Below are 18,337 nucleotides of genomic sequence, written 5' to 3'. Positions count from 1 at the left end.
CCACAAATAAATCATATCCCTGAGCACCTTGTCTACCTGTCTTTTAAATCAGGGAAGGGAATCAACCAGCTTCCTGAGCTGCCATTCCAGTGCCTGAGAACCCTTTTGGTGAAGAAATTTTCTCTGATGTTTAATCTGAACCTCCTCTGGTGCAACTTGAGGTCATTTCCACTTGTCCTATCACCTGTCACTTGGGAGAAGAGACTAGCACCCTCCTATCTTTCCAACTCCAGACATCCTTGAAAATACAAACTTTGATTCCATTAACTTCTATCAGTAGTGGCTCAAAAAATTTTTTACTTACTCTTAAAGTGAATGCACAATTTTCACAATGTATGCATTGCCTACTCCCTACAACTGCAGAGCAGCTTTTAAAAAAAACACAATCCATTTTAAATAATTCTGCATAAATGGAATAATTACAGTAATGGTTTTCTCCCGTAGCCATTCTGGGTCCTTTTCATCCTCACTGTCTACTTCCATTTCTTGTGGACGCAGAGGTAAACAAGTGTCACTGTGGAAATAGAGCCGATTGTGCCCGCTGCTGTACGTTCGTTGCTGTTCTACCTCTCCATCTTCAGATTCAAGAAATTCTGACATACTCGCTTTCGTGCGCTTCGGCCTGGCAGAAGGAAAAGAAGAATTGCTTTCAGCCATCACACCCAATATACAAATACTAAGAACTAATTGATAATACAAATTATTCTTTTAAGCCCTAGCTCGCAAAAACACTGGCGGAAAGGGTTCACCAGTGGCAAAACAAACCACATCATAAACCCAATGCCCTGCTCCAACTCACACTCCACCTTCTGGAGACAGAAAGTTTCCAGATAAGGCAGTTAAAGCTCCATTATCATGATCAGATACCTCAACTGAGAAGGTGAAAAAACACAGGTGAAGTTATTGTCCTTTATGTAGTCATAACCCCTGTGCTTTGGTGGTAGTGAAATGTAACACTGTTTATGTGCACCTACAGGTTTACAGGTTTCACGAATCTGGTCTGTATGCTGCATTACACAAGTACAGACAGGTCTTGTTTTCCATCTCCCTACCTGCAAACAAGTATGTGTGTGATAGGAGTTCTTTTGACCGGTCCATTCCGACTGAAGGCAAATCCGGGTTGACGATGGATGTCCTGGGGATTTCCTGCATAGGAGCCATCATAGCACTCGTTGATAGAGACATCTATCCTAGCACCTTTTGGATGATACTGGAACAGATAATTGCGAATAGATTTAGCGAACAGTAATGATACATCAGGAGGTGTGAACAAGTAACTTCCAATTCTGAATAACTTAAGAGATCACCCTATCGATGACCTGACACAGCTCTAGTTTCCTTTTAAAACACTCCAATAATTTTTAACCTCTAGGAACAAATAAGATTAAAGCTTCCTTGCTCTGTACGATTTCACGGTTTTATATAAACCCACCCAGAACAGAACTAACTATAAAGCTAAGGAATATATCAGAAAGATTGCTAATGAGCACCCTAGAAGTTACATTTCTAACCAGCTAAAGAGTGAAGTTGCAGAAGAATTATCCGAGCAGGGTTGTGGTTATAGAAAACTAGGTTATATTCAAATAACTAGGAAAGAACTTCTTTTTAAGGTCAGTTTGGTAGGAACAGGTCCTTACCAGCACATACAATACTGAAAGACTTCCAACTAAACACAGAGTACATTGCTTTCAACATCACGTGAAAGGATTACATTAAGGCAAAAGCAGCAGCTGAAAAACTAAAACCAAACCCACATTTCCCCCCCACCCCTGTAACACAAACATTCACACTACGTTCAAAGGAAACTGCAACTTGTGGATAACTAGAGCTTAACAAGGTAGCAGCAGAATCACTGCATATGTAACATCTGTGACAGAGTTTCATAGCGCTAAACTACAGAAGGACTACTTACAACATAGTTGAAAATAAATCTGCTGTGGCAAAGTTTAAGATGCTTCAGTAAACTATACAGCTTCCGACAGTTCAGTGTGCACCACGGGCAATGCAAGTCATCTCGGGCTTCCGTCTGCTGTCTCGTGTTGTTGTTATAAAGAAACTGATGCAAACAGAACAGGCAGTATCAGCATCAAAGGAGTTCTACTCATCAACCTCCTAGCCCCTGAACAGAGCTGGACATCATTTCAGCGAACAGCTACAGTAACAGGGAGTTCTTGGGGACACCACGACTGCTCAGGGCACTGGAACACTGGCATTTTCTCTATCTGCCCCTCTCTAGATGCCCGAGAAGAGATGCCTGTTGCATTTCGGAATGTCAGACATGCCCCCAGAATGATTAAATCTGCAAAATTCTTCCTGAAGGAAGAAATACATGGGACGGCTCTCAATACATCAATGTGAGACCCCTTAAGGGATCCACCAAAAAGACAAACAGGAATATCCATCCAACTTGGAAGTGAACATTTTAATTTCTACTTTTCCCTTCTAAATTTTATTTTCATACCTGGTAAAATATTCGCAACTTTTGTCGAGGTTCATTTAAAACATCTCTCTCCTTCCTTGTTTGAAGGTCTGTTGGCAAGGATTCTTTCACAGCTGAAAAACACATAGACATACATTTCTTAGGTGAAGTGTTCAGTTAAGCAGACTGCAGCACAAAGTCAGTTACCTGACTCCAGCAGCCACCTCAGTATTGTGCAAGATCTAAATAACTCTTGAAGGGGAAAAAAATCATGGGGTTGCTTCTCCTACCTAAACATGTATCTTAACACTATAATCTCCTGCAAAACATCTCACAGCAATTTTTTTCTGTTCATTTCACACCAGGCATAAATTAAAGAAGCGTGTTATCAGGAAAGCTGTAGATGCCCCCTCCCTGCAGGAGTTCAAGGCCAGGTTAGATGGGGCTTTAAGCAACCTGATCCAGTGGGAGATGTCCCTGCCCATGGCATGGGGTTGGAATTGGATGGGCTTTAAGGTCCCTTCTTACCTAAACCACTCCATGAAATATATAGTGGGATATACTAAGAAAACAAGAGCCATAACTTTAGATCTGCAGTGAATATTAGCAGCCTGCATTAATGTTATTGACACTATGTAACCTCCAAAGTAGCAGCTCAGGTTACAATGGCAATTACCTTAAATTTTCAATGATCCTGTGGCCTACAAAGAAACACCACTTAACTACCTTAGATACAAATCAAGCAAAGAAGTAAAACCAAAGAAAACCTGTGTGCTACTTAAAAACATTTTCATGAAGCAAAACCCACAGTTTGCTTACCTATAGTTTGAGTAGGTTTAACAGAATTGGGCTTGCTTTCTTGAGGGAGGCTTTCAGAATTCCGTGTTGCAAGAGGCTTAGCTATCGGAGCGGTAGACTTATCATTTGTGTCTCCTGTCCAACGAAGAGTAAACTGAAGTGTAGGTCCCTGAGAAAATGTTTCAAACGGAGGCAATCTCTGGGGGGAATAAAAAAATAGAACAGCTGAATTTGTGTTCTCCAGAAACAATCATGAGAAAGTATTCGCAAATGGGGACGGGTGGTTTTTCCTTTAATCACCTGAAGTCCTTGTGTTTCCAACAGAATCATACACCTCGAGATATACTAAAAAAAGCTGACACTGATGACTATGCAGTTTCCTGCCCATTACTGAGCAACCACTTCACGCACGCACGGTGGCACATGTTTTGATGTTTGTGAAACACTGAACAGCAAACTGCACGAGCCCTGGCTAGAAAGAGAACGCCACTTGTCCACCAGCCTGCTGCCAAAGTACTGCTCTTTCTGCTGACACCCACTCACTGCTCTTCCTGCAGTCCAGTATTATATATCAACACACAATGCACTCTGCTTAACGACCTAGTGTAATCAAAGCTTTCCTAAACCAAGAGCTAAATTAAAACTTATGTCCATACATTCAATCCATTTTCAGAGGAATGGCCACTGGCTGCGCTTAGAATTGTGTTGTACCTTAATCCAGACTGTTTTGAGTGAAGACAGGTCTTCCAGCCACTAAACAATCCATACCTTCCCATCAAGTATTGTTTCCCACGTTGCTCTTTTCTTGCTAATGGGACACTCTTCCATTTCCTGCATGGCCACTTCATATTCTCCATCCAGAAGTTGCAAGCGCCTGTGAAGACAAAAGTGCTTTATGTGTAAAGCAGCTTATTTTTATCCTTTGCCTATTAAGAGGTAGAATATATTTTACAGTAACTAATTTTTCATGAAGCTAAAGACAGATTTTCAGCCAAATTTATTTGGCAATTAAGTGTAAAGACTGGGTAAACACCATTCATAATGAAAAAGCTGCCAAACATTAATGCTAAAGCTGCCATCCAAGCGATTCCAAGAGATGCAAGAAAGCTATTGTTAATACAAAACTAATATTATGATTGGAATCTTCCTGTGAAGAAACAGAAGCCACACTGAATGTCAGCCCCCCCAAATAATCTCTTGTTTACTGCTGCTTTATTAATAACTACTCTGTTCTATAAACCAATATGACCACTAATCAGGCATCCAGAACTCAAGAATCCTACCTTCCTATCAGAGCCTTGTCAGATGCAACATTAAGGACGTCAACACAGTATATCTGAAGTATTATGTTCTCAAAAAGCAAGCGAAAAAAATGCCTTGCATAGACTAGAATAGATAACGCAAACACACTAACCAACATGCTACATTTTCACTCTTCTGCTTATCTCGCCTGGCTTCCTCCTATGTAGCCACCTCTTCACTGAGGCTTGAGAGATTCTGATTTCTACTTAGATAGTTTTATCTTGTGCCCACTTGCTGAACAGCACAAGAGAAGCAAAAAATACAATGCAGAGAATCAAAGGTACAGTCTTAGTAAAGTGATGGATATATACATTTTAAATATAAACGCAAATCAACTTATAACACAAGCTCATCTCTCCCACGATTGTGGTTTTCCTTTTCAGACATCACTGTCTGAAACAATGGCACCGAATTCCTGACAACAGATCGTAAGCTACAAAAGCATCACTCAAAATAAGCAAGTTGTTGCCAAGTAGAAAAATTCCATGTGAATGTATGCAACCTGTTAAACAGCCTGAACCGGGGAACTACGTTTCGCAGCTAAAGGCTGCCGCTGCTTCTGTTCCTGGACCCTTCGGTATTCCACAGTAATACTGGAACAGGTACCCCACAACCTATCTTCTTCTTTCACATGTAACCTATACTACTACAGTGGAAGCAACCCAGCAGAATGAAATCACAAACACACCAAGTAAGCCATCAGAGACCTTCTGTTCTGTTTCTTGACAGCATCTTGGAAAACACTAACTCCATCATTCACTCTATTTAGAACAGCAAGAGCTTCAAAAGGTAAAACCCCCATACAGATAGAGAAGATAATGGCCTTAAGACAAAACTTCCTAGACCTACATGATCTGTATAATGGTTTTCCAGGCCTGGAGTCCAGGTAAAAACAACTTATTTTTTCAATTTCTCAATCAAACACAATATTGTTACTTCAAGAGGTTAATGTAAATTAATAGTTTATACTTTTAAAATATTCACCAAGAATTAATCAAGTGAATAGCTTTGCTTTGGAAGACTGCTTTCCACATAAAGTAAAATTTTCAAGATTTTTCTTTTAAATATCAATTTTCACACGTGATTTGGTGCTGCTGCAAATCAGTGTCACAGCATGGCTGAGAATGTCCTAGCGTATCCAGGATCACTACAAAACCACCTAGTGGCCCATACCATGTCAGCGTATTAAAGTTCTCCAGTGGAATGAAGTAATAGAAAAGAACAAAATACTGTCAAAAATTCTAAGATACAGATTAGAGAAAGACATTTCTTAAGAAATCCTTCTCAAACTGTAAGACTTCTACACCTGTATTTAGGTAAACAACCACTTTGTCAGAATTACTTGGAGATACGCTTTAAGCAGCTTTTTCTTGAAGTTACGTTTACATTTCTACTAATATAGAAGGTACATAGATACCTTCCTCTACCTGGGAATTTGCCGTGGATAGAGCTCATATTTTCCTAATCTGCATTGTGGCTCTTTCTGGTATTAACATCTGCTGCAGGACGAAGAGCTACAATGTCCATTTACTGGGAAATGGTACGCTACTCATCTGAGCTGTCTGGATTGCTCCGAGCTATAGCTACACGTGAGCATCCACACTCCGCTGCACTCCCATCTTCTTTAAATGTATTAAGAAGTGTCAAGATAAACATTAAAATATTTCATCACACAAACTATATGACGGAGTAAGTCTATTACTATTTCAACTACTTGTTTGATTCCACTGCAGTACTTGTTTGATTCCACTGCAGTAATGGAGAAATCCTGTCTCCTTTAGGTGCTGGCAGAGTAAAATCTATGACTATCAGAAAGAATATGGGCATGGAGAAAACCGCCACCGAACAGAACGTAAGCAGTAAGCATATTTCAAAGACTTATTTTTGGTTTACTTTTCATTTAATTATAGAATCATAGAATGGTTTGGATTGGAAGGGACCATGAAGGTCATCCAGTCCAGTCCAGCCCCTTTGCAGTGAGCGGGGACTTCTTCATCTAGATAAGGTTGCTCAGAGCCCCATCCAACCTGACCTTATGCCACCACTGATCTTTAACAGATCCACAGAAATTGCACATCAACCAACTGATAAGGAAAAGAAAGTGATGCATCTTAACAGGCCAGTGCTTAAGTTCATAAAAGGGAATTACTTATAACTGTCACTGAACAGGTCTCAGTATGAAATGTACATCCTCCAACATGTTTTTTAAATAAAAGACAACAAGCCCAAGCTCTTCTAACAACCAAATAAAAATGCCATCAAAAACAGTCAATATTGAAAATAAAAAACAGATACGAATTTAATAATAAACACATTCTGAATTATTAACAGAAACTGTTTATTTTGGACAATATTACCTGTTTTTATCAAATACAGTCATTTGTGCTACAAATGTCTTTTCCCCATCTTCACGATTTGAAGAGTTTCTTTTTCTTCTAGCTGGAAGCTCCTCATTTACATCTGCACGTAAGAAACAGGGTATTCAATTATTATACAAGCACGGATTCAAAAGATCAAACAGCTTCTACGCAACTGTAAAGTATAATTGGCTGTTGATTACATCAGATGTCTCACATGATAGAAAAGGACATAGTATTTAAGGAACAGCTCAATGGCAATGGAAAGAGAACTCACTAATTGTATTCCAGATATGTTCACATATATTTAGTTTATTCATATTACCCTGTCAGCATAAAACAATTTGGGATTGGACCTTCCTCCTCTCGTAGCTATAAATAGTGAGAAAGTATTTTTCATTCTACGTGCATTCTTCAGGGCTGTAACATATCATGTCTTGATAAAAGCAAGACAATAGCTTTTAAAAATTTATTAAGGCATTTTCCTTATTAGTTAGTGGTTTAGTTTTGATGAGACCATGCCAGTACCTATAAGCAAGCCAGCAGCGAGCAGTGTTGCTTGAGATTTGATGACAGTCACAGTGACTGCCGGGCACTCCCACACTGTTCATCCCCGCCAACAGCACTGCCTCTCGCCCTCACCATCAGACATTAGGAAAAAAAATGGTGTCAAATTCACACAAAATCAGAAGCACAGTTTCTAGCAACCAGCTGTATTTTAGCCCCACCTCGAAAAAGACTGAAAATAAATAAAAGCAAATTCACTCATCTATTACTGGCCCTTCTCGGAGTATGACCTGTGCTGCAGATCAAGGCAACTGTATATGTGTCTACAAGATTAAACTTGTAAAAACATATTTAGAGATTGAAGTTACCAATGTTTTCATTAGTTTCACCATTGATCAGTCCATTAAACTCTCTTCTTCCTGGGCGAGTTACTCTGAATAACAATGAGTAAGACTTCACCATATGGCTGTTGCTCGGCTCAAACTCATTGCTGGAAACCGCAAGCGATGGGAAGTTGCCTGGTTTTATTTGGCTGAGGTCTGGGTTTAAAGGCACCTGCTTTTTACCTGTAGGAACCTGTCTTATCGGACAACTGACATCCTGTAGGAAAACAAGAAAGCTAAGGTTTAGGTTTTTAGAGCACAAAGTCAAGACATTAAGTGTTAAAATTTGTATCGTTTATGAGTTGTACTTGTCCTGCCATCTTTTTGAAAATAAGTCTTGTAACAGATGTAAATAAAGTCTGGAGTAACAACCCCAGGTTTAAAATGTAAAATCAGATCTCTGAAAGAGTAAATAAAACTAGTATTTTATAACCACTTCTGGCAGCAGCCATCTTTCTCTAAGTGATTAAATTACATGAGGCATTCAGAAAGACTGTGGAACAGTCATTAATTTAATTCTGTTTACCTAAAGAAATTAATATTTCAAGGGCTTCCTATCTTCTCCCTCCAATATTACAAAGTGCACTTTGTGCTATCTGGGAGATAAAGAACCACTTACCTAGATTTATTGCATTCAGTATCTCTCGAACACATCGAGCACTGTGTAGTATTGGAAAAACACAGCAAGATGGCCCAAGTACAAAACTTGCAGCAAAAGTTTTTAAATAACCATCAGCATTTACCACATTTATCCATACTACAGCAAGTAACAAAATTGGGTAGAAACAATATTAACTCTTAAAAACATGTCAAAACAGTTTAACATTCTTAGGGAAAACACAAAATTCTGACTGCAAATCTTTCCCTTTTTGATTAAAAGTTTCAGCCTGCATTACTAAGCCTCCCATATTCTCATGGCTGTGAAGATAATTTGCCAGCTGGTGTGAAAAAACAGAGATAAAACAGCAAGCAAATTCAAATATGTTTAGGAAAAAAAAGAGATGAGACTTGTTTATGATTCAGAGTAGCTACAATCTGCAATAATGGAGATGATCAATGCAAAAAACATAGGTACAAAAAAAGCAAGGAAAGAGACAAGACTTGGCAGATCACTCGGGAATTCAAACAATTACAACTTGTGCCTTTTTATTTCTAAGCTCCAAAAGGCACAGACTATTTTATGATTTTGTGATTGCCTGGTTTACTTAAGCCTCTGGACATGACCACAGAAATAATAGTTCAGTGATGTGATATACAAAAATTGAAGTAAGAATAGAGGTGGCTGAAATCCACGAGTGAATTGGACTTACAAGCAAGCTAAATTCAATGAACAAAGGTCAATTTTTTTAAAGCTTCCTGTTATTTCTCACAAAGCAGATCGAAACCCATGTACACAAAAATATATTTGCTTCTGAAAAATCCATTACCTAGTCAACAGAAAGCAGGTAAACAGTTTACCCTATATTAATAGTTTGACGAATCATTTTTACCTTTCGTTTCTTGTGGCACACCTTCACAAGCAGAACTTCCAGAGTTACAGAATTTTGTTCATTCTCTGAGTTTTGTGATGGCTTATCTAAACAGAAAAACATTTTAACTTCTGAGAAAGTGAAGATCTCCACTTTCTCAGATCTGTTCAATGGAGCAAATCCACACAACATGAACTTGTGAGAGCAGAAAGACGAATGCTCTCCATTGAGAGCAGTGGTATTTTGAAGTTCCAGAAGCAGAACGTTCCTTATCTACAGACTTGAACTTTTTCAGAATAATTTAGTTCCATAAAGAAGAGACTCTGAAATACGGACATGTGCAACTTTAACTTTTGAGCATCTTATGGCATCTTAAGCGCAACATACTTAGAGGGAACATAACATCCAGAACAAAGCACAAAGCCTGTTACGTTAACTGTGTCAGCTTTTACATCCAAATACTAAGATGCCATTCAGAGTATTTTTAACCTAAACATCAGAAACCGCTTTATATTAATGGATAAACAGCTAGGGATTTTTTTTTTTTCCCAGGGAAGTAAAAAGATAGGGAATTTACCCATGCCTACACAGCACAAAGCATCTTACTTCTGCTTTCGTTAAAGGAACAGAACTCTTCATTCTGGTCTGGGAAGTCAAATATTCCAATTTTGAGAGGTAAAGCCTTATGTGCATGAAAGACAACAGAATGACTGCACATCACTAATACATGATTTCTGGGGTTTCTATAATTACTGATATGGCCTTTAGTACATTTCTTAACTACAGCTGATCAAATTTACTCTTGCACTCATTTAGAATTAAAAAAACATTGAATCTGTTTGAAGGCTGAGGGTTTTTTAAAGCTCCTTCAAATGCACCAGAGACACTCGCTCATGAAATCACTTTCTTCATGAACTCAATGTCTATTTCAGTTTGAATGGACAATGCCTTTAAGTATTTCTCAAACTCACTGTTTTGACTAAAACCCCCAAAGGCTTATCTGCTTAACATTACAACTGCATATTTAAAAGTGTTATTCAAAGTATTTAACTAATGGGACAGTCAGAGTTTAAATAAGTTGAAGTGTTGATCCAAGCAGCAGAGATTCAAAATATTCTCCTCACAGATCTATACTGATTTCAAAGGTGCTCCACAAATTAACAATACAATGAATGAATTAGCAAACATACCATTTTTATGGAAGAACCCAGTAAATGTAAGTTGCAAATGAGCAGACAAGCTAAACAGGAAAAAAAGAAAGGAAAAGTTAGAACAAGTAACTATTCTCTTCTCACAGCAGTCGCTCCCCTCCGCTCAGCTCAGGACAGGCCTACACAAAAGGCACAACTATAATGAAGCCGTCCATCTGATAACTTGGAATCTGCCTGGATACAGCAGTAGCAATTGAGGCAAAGTTGTAGACCAGTTTTTGCTTTACAGACTGATTCTCTGTGTATGCTATGACTTGATACATTTAAAAAAAAAAGGAGAGGTTTAAACACTACAGCAGAAGGGCACTGCCTGAAGACAGGAGCTCTTGCCTCTACAGGCAGGCAAGCACATGTCCTCAATGCTCACCAGCAAGACAGAGGAGTTTTGGTGGAAGTTTTCTGTAACTTCAGGCTGAACCATGCACTTCATATTTTTTGGGGAGTTTTATTTGTTGTTTGTTTTTTTTTTTTTTTAACAAGCACTAAGTTTTGTAAGTAGAACCTTTACAATGGGGAAGCTACAGCCATAGAAATAGAGATCACATCAAATCCATCTCATCTATAACGTAGGCAATCAAAACAATAATGGCATCTATGTTGTTTCCCAGCACTGCAGCTCACAGCCTAGGCTGCTCTGCTGCTGTAAAATCATTTTATTTCCAACTGTTATAGCCAGAATACATTTCAGCTTAAAGGAAGTTTTCACAAACCTAGATTAATAGGGGTCTCAAAACCACTCAGTATTTCTGAAGTACACAGCATTGAAAAGAACATCACCTGTTACACTACAACACCAGGTACTACCTTCTCAGGAAGATAAAACCTGACAATTTAATGTCTTATTTTTATACACAAACATTCCCAGGAATGCTGAGATGATTAGTGAAAGCACCCAACTTTGAAGCTTCAGCATTCAAAAGACTGCATTTATATCATCTCACTTTTCTGGCTATTTCTAGACCAAACTCCATTTTTTTTTTTAGAGTTCTGAAAGCACGAGAAAACAACACAGAAAGATATATTCTATTTTGTTTCAACATGATCCTTATCCTTAAAAAAGGGGATATTTACCTAGCAAATATCTACAATATATGGAGCAAAAGATAATTAAGAAAAATAATACAGAGTAAATTGATAACACAAAACTTATAATTTGGTTTCAGACTAAATTCTATCTAAATGCATGGTTGCCTTTGAAGTAGTCTAATTATTTGCAAATGCTATGGAAAAAAACCTCACCTGGTTCAAAACCAAGCAACATAAAAAAAAAATCTCAACAGGTCTTCACACATTCCAGCAACCTAAGTTAGTCTTTAAAACGTCTGCTTTTGCTTTAAGATTTCCAGAGTGCTTTGCATTTTGTGATCTATTGACTATATTAAACAGAAAGATTTTGTCAAATTACCTACAGTCTTTCTACCACAACAGAACTCAACCTGCAAGACTACAATGGATCTCTGACTGAACTGTATGGATTAAACTAAGATTATTTGGGAAGGGTTACAACAGATTGGTTCATTTCCATCCACTAGAAGATTTGGGGTTTACCTAAATCATACAGAAAGAGTATTTGCTACATCTTTTTTCCATCATGACGAAGACAGGCTGAGACGAATAGGAACAGAAACGCATCATTCCCAAGTTTCATACCTCTGAACTTTGACTTTAGCCAAATAAAATAAGGCAAATTCAGCAAGGTTCAGTATTTGTTTCTGAAGCAGCACAGTAAGACCTGATAAAAGGAGTTCTATCCAACATTTAAGCGTGTTATACAATGTAAAGTAAGCTCTCATGGGAAAAAAAATAACATGACAAAACCAGTAAGTACACCAGTACAAAGGTAATTACTGTTCAGTAATTGGAACTCACAGAGTAAACTGCCCCCAAGTGACAACTCCATATGGAATTAAGACTTGAAATTATCTATTTGTTAAAAAGGGAACACTAATAGTCAGTTACAACCATGCAAATGTTCAACATGAGACATACATGGAGTCAGAGCACAAGAACTGCCTTCTTCCCCCCCCAATTAAGTAATACTCCAAGAAAATTCAAAGGGAAACTTATGCAAGTTTTACAGGCTTTAACAAAAACATTTTATAACAAGTTACCCTATTACAGCTTGAGATGCACAGATCTTTTAAATACTGTTAAAAGTTGCAGGGTTTTTTGTTTGGTTTGGCTTCTTTTAGGCCACTATAAGCAGAAGGTTAAAACCAACAAGTATACGACCACATAAACCCAGCAACATTTCAAACAGTAAGTACTTCACTTGTAATAATCACTCTTCATCACTTTGATTTGATCAATCAAAAAGATTTTTGATTGAGTGCGTGCATGTGTTCATTTGTATATACATACTAAAATAAATTACATATGCAGGACAGTACCTGTGAGATTCTTGTTCTCCCTTCATCTTCTCCACTTTTGATAACATGTCATCTACTTTGAATGTTTTCCTGTGAAGAAAAAACAGAAAGAATAATTATACATAGCCACTATTCCCACAATATGTAACAGGAAAATGTATTCAGTCTAAACTTTGACATGGTTTTCAACCTAAAGCCACCTATTTTTACAGTTCAGCCTTCTATTCAGCAAGCACCCTTTTTAGGGACACAACTGCAATATGGCTTCTCAAGCAGTATCAAAGTAATACGAAGACTTAGACCTTTCAGGTAAGAAGCATCACTTAATAGGACCATTCTCAAAACTTGCAAAGAGCATATCTAACCACAGTTCAGCTTTGGCCAAAGAAAACCATCTCACTTTAGCAACACTTATACCTACTAGGAACTTCTGTGTCTACTCTTCTTCTGTAAGAGTAGAATTCATTACAATTCTACTCTTAATCATAATAAAGAAAAACAGTTAACACCTTAGCTGACACAACAGTTAAAAACCTAATTTTGAAACCCTCCTTTCTGCGCAAAATAATATTAAATGGACACAATACAAAGAACAATGAATTCTGAAACCATTTCTAGGCACACTCACAGGAAACAGAGGTGGAGATGACAATCAGTAATATCAACGTCTCAGAATAATCACTTCAAATCACTTCTCTCTGTAATTCTGACAGTATGTTCATGCTCATATGTTCCGCCCGCTGTACCACACAATTTAACGTTCATTTCTAAAGTTCACTCATGAACAGAAGTCATTCAATAGTTTCCAGAATGGTCTTTCGATTTTTCTTTAAAGGAAAATGATTAGACCCAGATGCCAACAAAATTGCACCAGACTCAAGTGACAACACAAGAGTTGCAAGAGCATCCTTCCTTTAAATTTAGACCTTAGAAAAACGAAATGAGAACATAAGGCTGTTGCTGACTACTGGATTTCTTGAGCAGAACAATGACGACATGCTCTGGGGGAGTGGGAAGCACTGTCCACAGAAACATCCTGACTGAAGAAACACTGCTGTCACACATTGCCCACATTCAGCATGTAATGCAACTGAATGATTCAGTTACAAATCCCAGAGCAGCTAGAGAGTAACACTAGACAAGAAACACTGCTCAAGTACAGCTCTGCAGTCAGATAACAAGGAGAAAAATAATTATTTGTGTACCAAACAAACACTGATTCAAAGCCTTACTCAGCCTGAGGTTCACACAGATGACAGATCCAAGAACTGACTCACCTGCACTGCAATGTGGGATTATTAAAATGAACACTGCAATGCTCAGCTCTAAAGGAAGCAATGTTAAAAAAAGGAGGAATTTGTTCTAAGTTTCAGATTCTAGGGTAAAAAACGTCTGTGTGCACTCTGCCCAAGCTCACCACAACCAGCCACTGCTCTGCAGACCAGCAAGTACCACCCTTCGCTTCTGAAGCCTTCCTTCAGACTAAAGAATTGCTTAAAACAGCTCTAGAGCAAAGTTATGTCACAATTGGAATATGAGCCAGAAACCAGCCAAGACACAAACACGTCACAGGAATGGGGGAATGTTTAACAATCTTCCATAGAATATAAGTTGCATGTAATATTTCTGAGCATTACTGATCCAGAAAGATCACAGAATCTTTCTGAATGTTAAACTTGAATTAGTTAAAACAATAGTCCTCCTCAAAAATCTCTTAGAAAAATTACAAATAGAAACAAAAAAAAATCCATTAAATCTAATTTTTTGCCTTTGAAGTTAACTTTTAAGAATGTAAAAATAGTAATCCAGTTTAATGGAATTTCTAGGTATTTTTATGTTCCCATGCAAAAGAGACAAAATTTTTTTTTTAATAACCATCCCCAAGACTTGGGATTTTCAAGACAGCATTTACTCATGCTACAAGTACACGCATCTTGCGCATTCCTTTCTCCACCCACTCTTACTCCACTCAAGCACAGTAATAATTAACAAAATATTAAGTCACATCATAGCATGCTATTACTCTGCCAATAAATGAAAAAGTTAGTCCTTTACCCAAATACTGTATGGAAAGCGACTTAATAATAGTTAGTAACTTCTTTCCAAAACCATCGTTTGGTCTAACCCAGTTACATCAGAAGACAGACCCACAGGTGGAAAGTCCAATTCGCCATCAACTATCACTTGACCAAAGCACATTCCCTCTCCAAGGACAAGCAGTGCCTTTGAGCCCAAGCCGACCCATGCTAATTAACATCTTTGCTACTGACATTTCTCTGTACTGTAAGCATTCTTGATTTATAAACACTTCCTCACTGTACTGAAGCCAGGTACATAATTATTTCCCAAGATAAGCCTCAGGAAGATCATCTACTCTAGTTCAGATATTTTTCCTCTTTCAAAGCCCCTTTTTCACCAGAATAACAGGATCATATACTTTAGCCATGTCCATGGGATGAAGAATGGCAATTAAGGTCTTACACCCACTTGAAAGCATTCAACAGCACTGATCAAACAACTATCCTGCTAACATCCTTTGGAGGTTCAGTTGAGACTGCTTCGCCACTTCATCTAAATTGTCCAAACTACCTTCAAGCTACAACTTCTGTGGTTTTAACCAGGCTGAGAGAAGGATCACAGTACTGACAGAGCATCGAAAGGTGAACCTAGAGAAGAGTGCACTTCTTTGCAATTACTTTGTATTTTTTTTTCCCCTTCAACTACACCAACTCACTTCTTTATCAAAACACAGTAATACAACAGAAAACATACTGCAGCGTTTTACTTAAGTCTGCCTAGACCATATTACCAGAATGATTTCAGTAAGTCAGCACTCTCAGAAAACTACTGAGTGAAATAGTTATTGATCTGTCTGTTACTGGAACGCTACCTACCTAAAATCACAGTTCTAAACCAAAGTGTTAAGGGAACTAGTAAAAATCATTGTGTTTCAAAGAGAAGCAGCATTCCTTGTGCAGCTGAACTTGAACTGGAATTCAGAATGGTGGATGACAATGTACAGGCAAAGCATCCTTTCCTGTTTCCCAGCAGACAGCCAAGGAAAAAGATTCAGGTGAAAGTACACACACATTCAACCAACTATAAGTTAATGTAAATCATAAGGAAGAACTTCCTGTTGCACAATTCAAAAATCAAAATCTCAACACACTGAACATTATTTCTTAATATTTGACTCTGCCCTGTTCTAAAATAAGCAAACAATTCACTTTAGTAACCTTTGGGAAAAAAGCAAGCAGCAACTTCAAGTACCTGAAGCTGTATCTTACTGAATCAGCTTTAAGAAAAGTTATAGTCTAACATTGAAGCTAATGACAAGAACATTAAACAGCATCCAACAGATCTGAGAATGCCAAAGAGAGCTTCCTTCATGTAAATAAAAACGTGAAAACTCTATGCTCAACAAATCATTCCTTACCTTCCTTAGATACAAACAGTTTAAATTATAACTATCTACATTATCAGATTTTATTGCTTTTCCTCAAGTGTTCATTATTAAGTATTTCAGTTCCCCAGCTGTTTCCTAGCACTAAAAGCTTTGGTGTTGGGGTATTTTAAAATGAGTGTTCAGGCTACAAAAAAATCCAAAGTGTAACAAATTATTTTCTGGGAGGGGGAAGAAACCCTGCTGACTTTGCGATTCCGCTAACAACGTACACTGCACTTTCCACTCTGCAGTATTTATATATTTAAAAGTCTCTTGACATGCAGCTGTAGCACCTCACGATGGGAATGGCTACTTTGCAATGAAAAAACGGAAACCCATTTCTCAGCTGCATCCAGTTCAAAGCAAACTTTGAGCTTGCTGGATTTTTCTGTAAAATACTATAAACTGATCTTCATTTTTCACCTTTAAAAATAGTTACAGAAATAATTACTGGATCCCTCCAAGACTAATTAACAAATCCCACACTTTTGTGCCTGGTTTTATTTTTTTAAATAAGTGATTATGTTACAGTTTAAAATAAAATGTTTCATATGGTTATGATCAAGCACCAGTGATTACAAGAGCTTCAATGTTACACAATTTCGTTTATTTTTAAAGACGTTCTGCCCCAAAACACAAAATGAACAAGGGAGAATTTCTTGGGATTCTGAAGAGAGTTATCCACAATTAAGTACTCCCAATACCAACAGAACTCACAAGCAAAGTAACAGTCACACCCCTTTAACATTGCAGGAAAGTTCCTATATCTCAGGAATCAACTGTCAAGTGATGTATTTATTAAGTTCTTCAAACAGAAAAGGTCAAGTTTTTACATCCTCTACTATTTTTTGGGCTTCTGCTACTTTTTAACATTCTAGGATTACTTTTCAAGACAATTTTACCTTTTGATATTTGTTCGGGAGTTTCTGTGGGACATGTAAGTGAGAGTTCTGTGCAAAAAGATTGGCTGTGGGGAAAAAAAACAGGAAAAGAAAAATGTTATGTTTTAATTAAAATTTCCTAAAAGTCTGAAGTAAAGGAGCGATAAAGACCAATTACTCACTGCTATTAGATTCCGGGTACGTAGAAATCTGTATATCTGTGTTGGTTCTAAGAAAAAGAAACACGTGTTATCCAATATACCTTATAGCTCCAGAAATATAGCCTTATAATGATAAAAAAATAATCTAATTTAGTATGATTTTTAAAAACAATTATCACAGAAGTCATCATTTAAGTGAAGCATCACATGGCCAAATAACTCCACGTTAACAAGCCACAGGTTACTCCACCTACTGTATAACACAAAGCAACTTCTTGTTTAAGCTACCATAAATCAGCAGTCACAACTTAACCACAACTGCTCTTGCCTTTCACAAAATGTGTTTCTTACAGGCTTTTCATCACTGAAGAGCAGAGAAAGTCTCACAGCATATTACAACATATGATTGGATAGGTACATTTTCTTCATGAAGTTCATGAACGTATCCAATACAATGCCAAAGCATATATTAAATCGACATAGTTGGACAATTTGTTGGACGATTGTTTTATCCTTCTGGAAAGTACCAAGGTCACTTGCATGAGGTACCAAAACAAGAACAGGGGCTGTCAGTTGACTATGACACATAATAGATCATTCTAAGCAAGCAAATTCATTTCCAAGACACTTTACATTCACAGCATCAGAAAAATGTTGATTCTGGTAAAGCAACTACTGTTTCAAAGTGTGAAGAAAGGGAGGATAACACAGCCATATGTAATACCTGCACAAAAGCGTAGCATCATTTGAAATAGGAGTAAAAAACAAAGTTCAAACTACCAAGACTCGCCTACACAAAAAGGGACCTTCAGTTTAGTTTTTATTAATTCAGTTACATCAGGACAAAAATAATTTTTGTCTGGATCAGGTTATATCTAACAAGAATTCCTACCTAAACTGAAATACACCCCTTTAAAACTGAAACAGAAGCCAGTTTCACCAGGAAACGTCAGCAAGAAACTTGGAAATTACTTGATAAAGCACATTAAGTGGAGAGAAAAAGAGAACAGAGAATGCCTTGATGCTCATGCTAGG

General features: G+C 37.6%; 1 protein-coding gene across 2 annotated transcripts in view; it reads right to left on the bottom strand.

The window, feature by feature from the left end:
- Positions 1 to 18,337, bottom strand: part of SUZ12 (SUZ12 polycomb repressive complex 2 subunit) — a 34,011-nt gene that overhangs the window by 12,705 nt on the left and 2,969 nt on the right. For both annotated transcript variants that reach the window (XR_008452807.1, XM_054083151.1), the window contains exons 2-14: positions 17,324 to 17,370; positions 17,163 to 17,227; positions 12,837 to 12,905; positions 10,426 to 10,475; positions 9,257 to 9,342; positions 7,752 to 7,983; positions 6,877 to 6,979; positions 3,986 to 4,091; positions 3,239 to 3,416; positions 2,462 to 2,553; positions 1,913 to 2,056; positions 1,053 to 1,210; positions 424 to 622 (exon numbers count right to left, since the gene is read on the bottom strand). Coding sequence is in view for 1 of the 2 variants with exons in the window: in XM_054083151.1 (XP_053939126.1) it covers positions 424 to 622; positions 1,053 to 1,210; positions 1,913 to 2,056; positions 2,462 to 2,553; positions 3,239 to 3,416; positions 3,986 to 4,091; positions 6,877 to 6,979; positions 7,752 to 7,983; positions 9,257 to 9,342; positions 10,426 to 10,475; positions 12,837 to 12,905; positions 17,163 to 17,227; positions 17,324 to 17,370 (1,529 nt within the window). In the remaining variant the exon portion in view is untranslated. The remainder of the gene's footprint in view (positions 1 to 423; positions 623 to 1,052; positions 1,211 to 1,912; positions 2,057 to 2,461; positions 2,554 to 3,238; positions 3,417 to 3,985; positions 4,092 to 6,876; positions 6,980 to 7,751; positions 7,984 to 9,256; positions 9,343 to 10,425; positions 10,476 to 12,836; positions 12,906 to 17,162; positions 17,228 to 17,323; positions 17,371 to 18,337) is intronic.

This window comes from Cuculus canorus, chromosome 18 (genome assembly GCF_017976375.1).
Source record: "Cuculus canorus isolate bCucCan1 chromosome 18, bCucCan1.pri, whole genome shotgun sequence".
Lineage (NCBI taxonomy): Eukaryota > Metazoa > Chordata > Aves > Cuculiformes > Cuculidae > Cuculus > Cuculus canorus.
The sequence above is the reverse complement of the archived record's forward strand: the minus strand, read 5'-3'. Positions and strand labels throughout refer to the sequence as shown.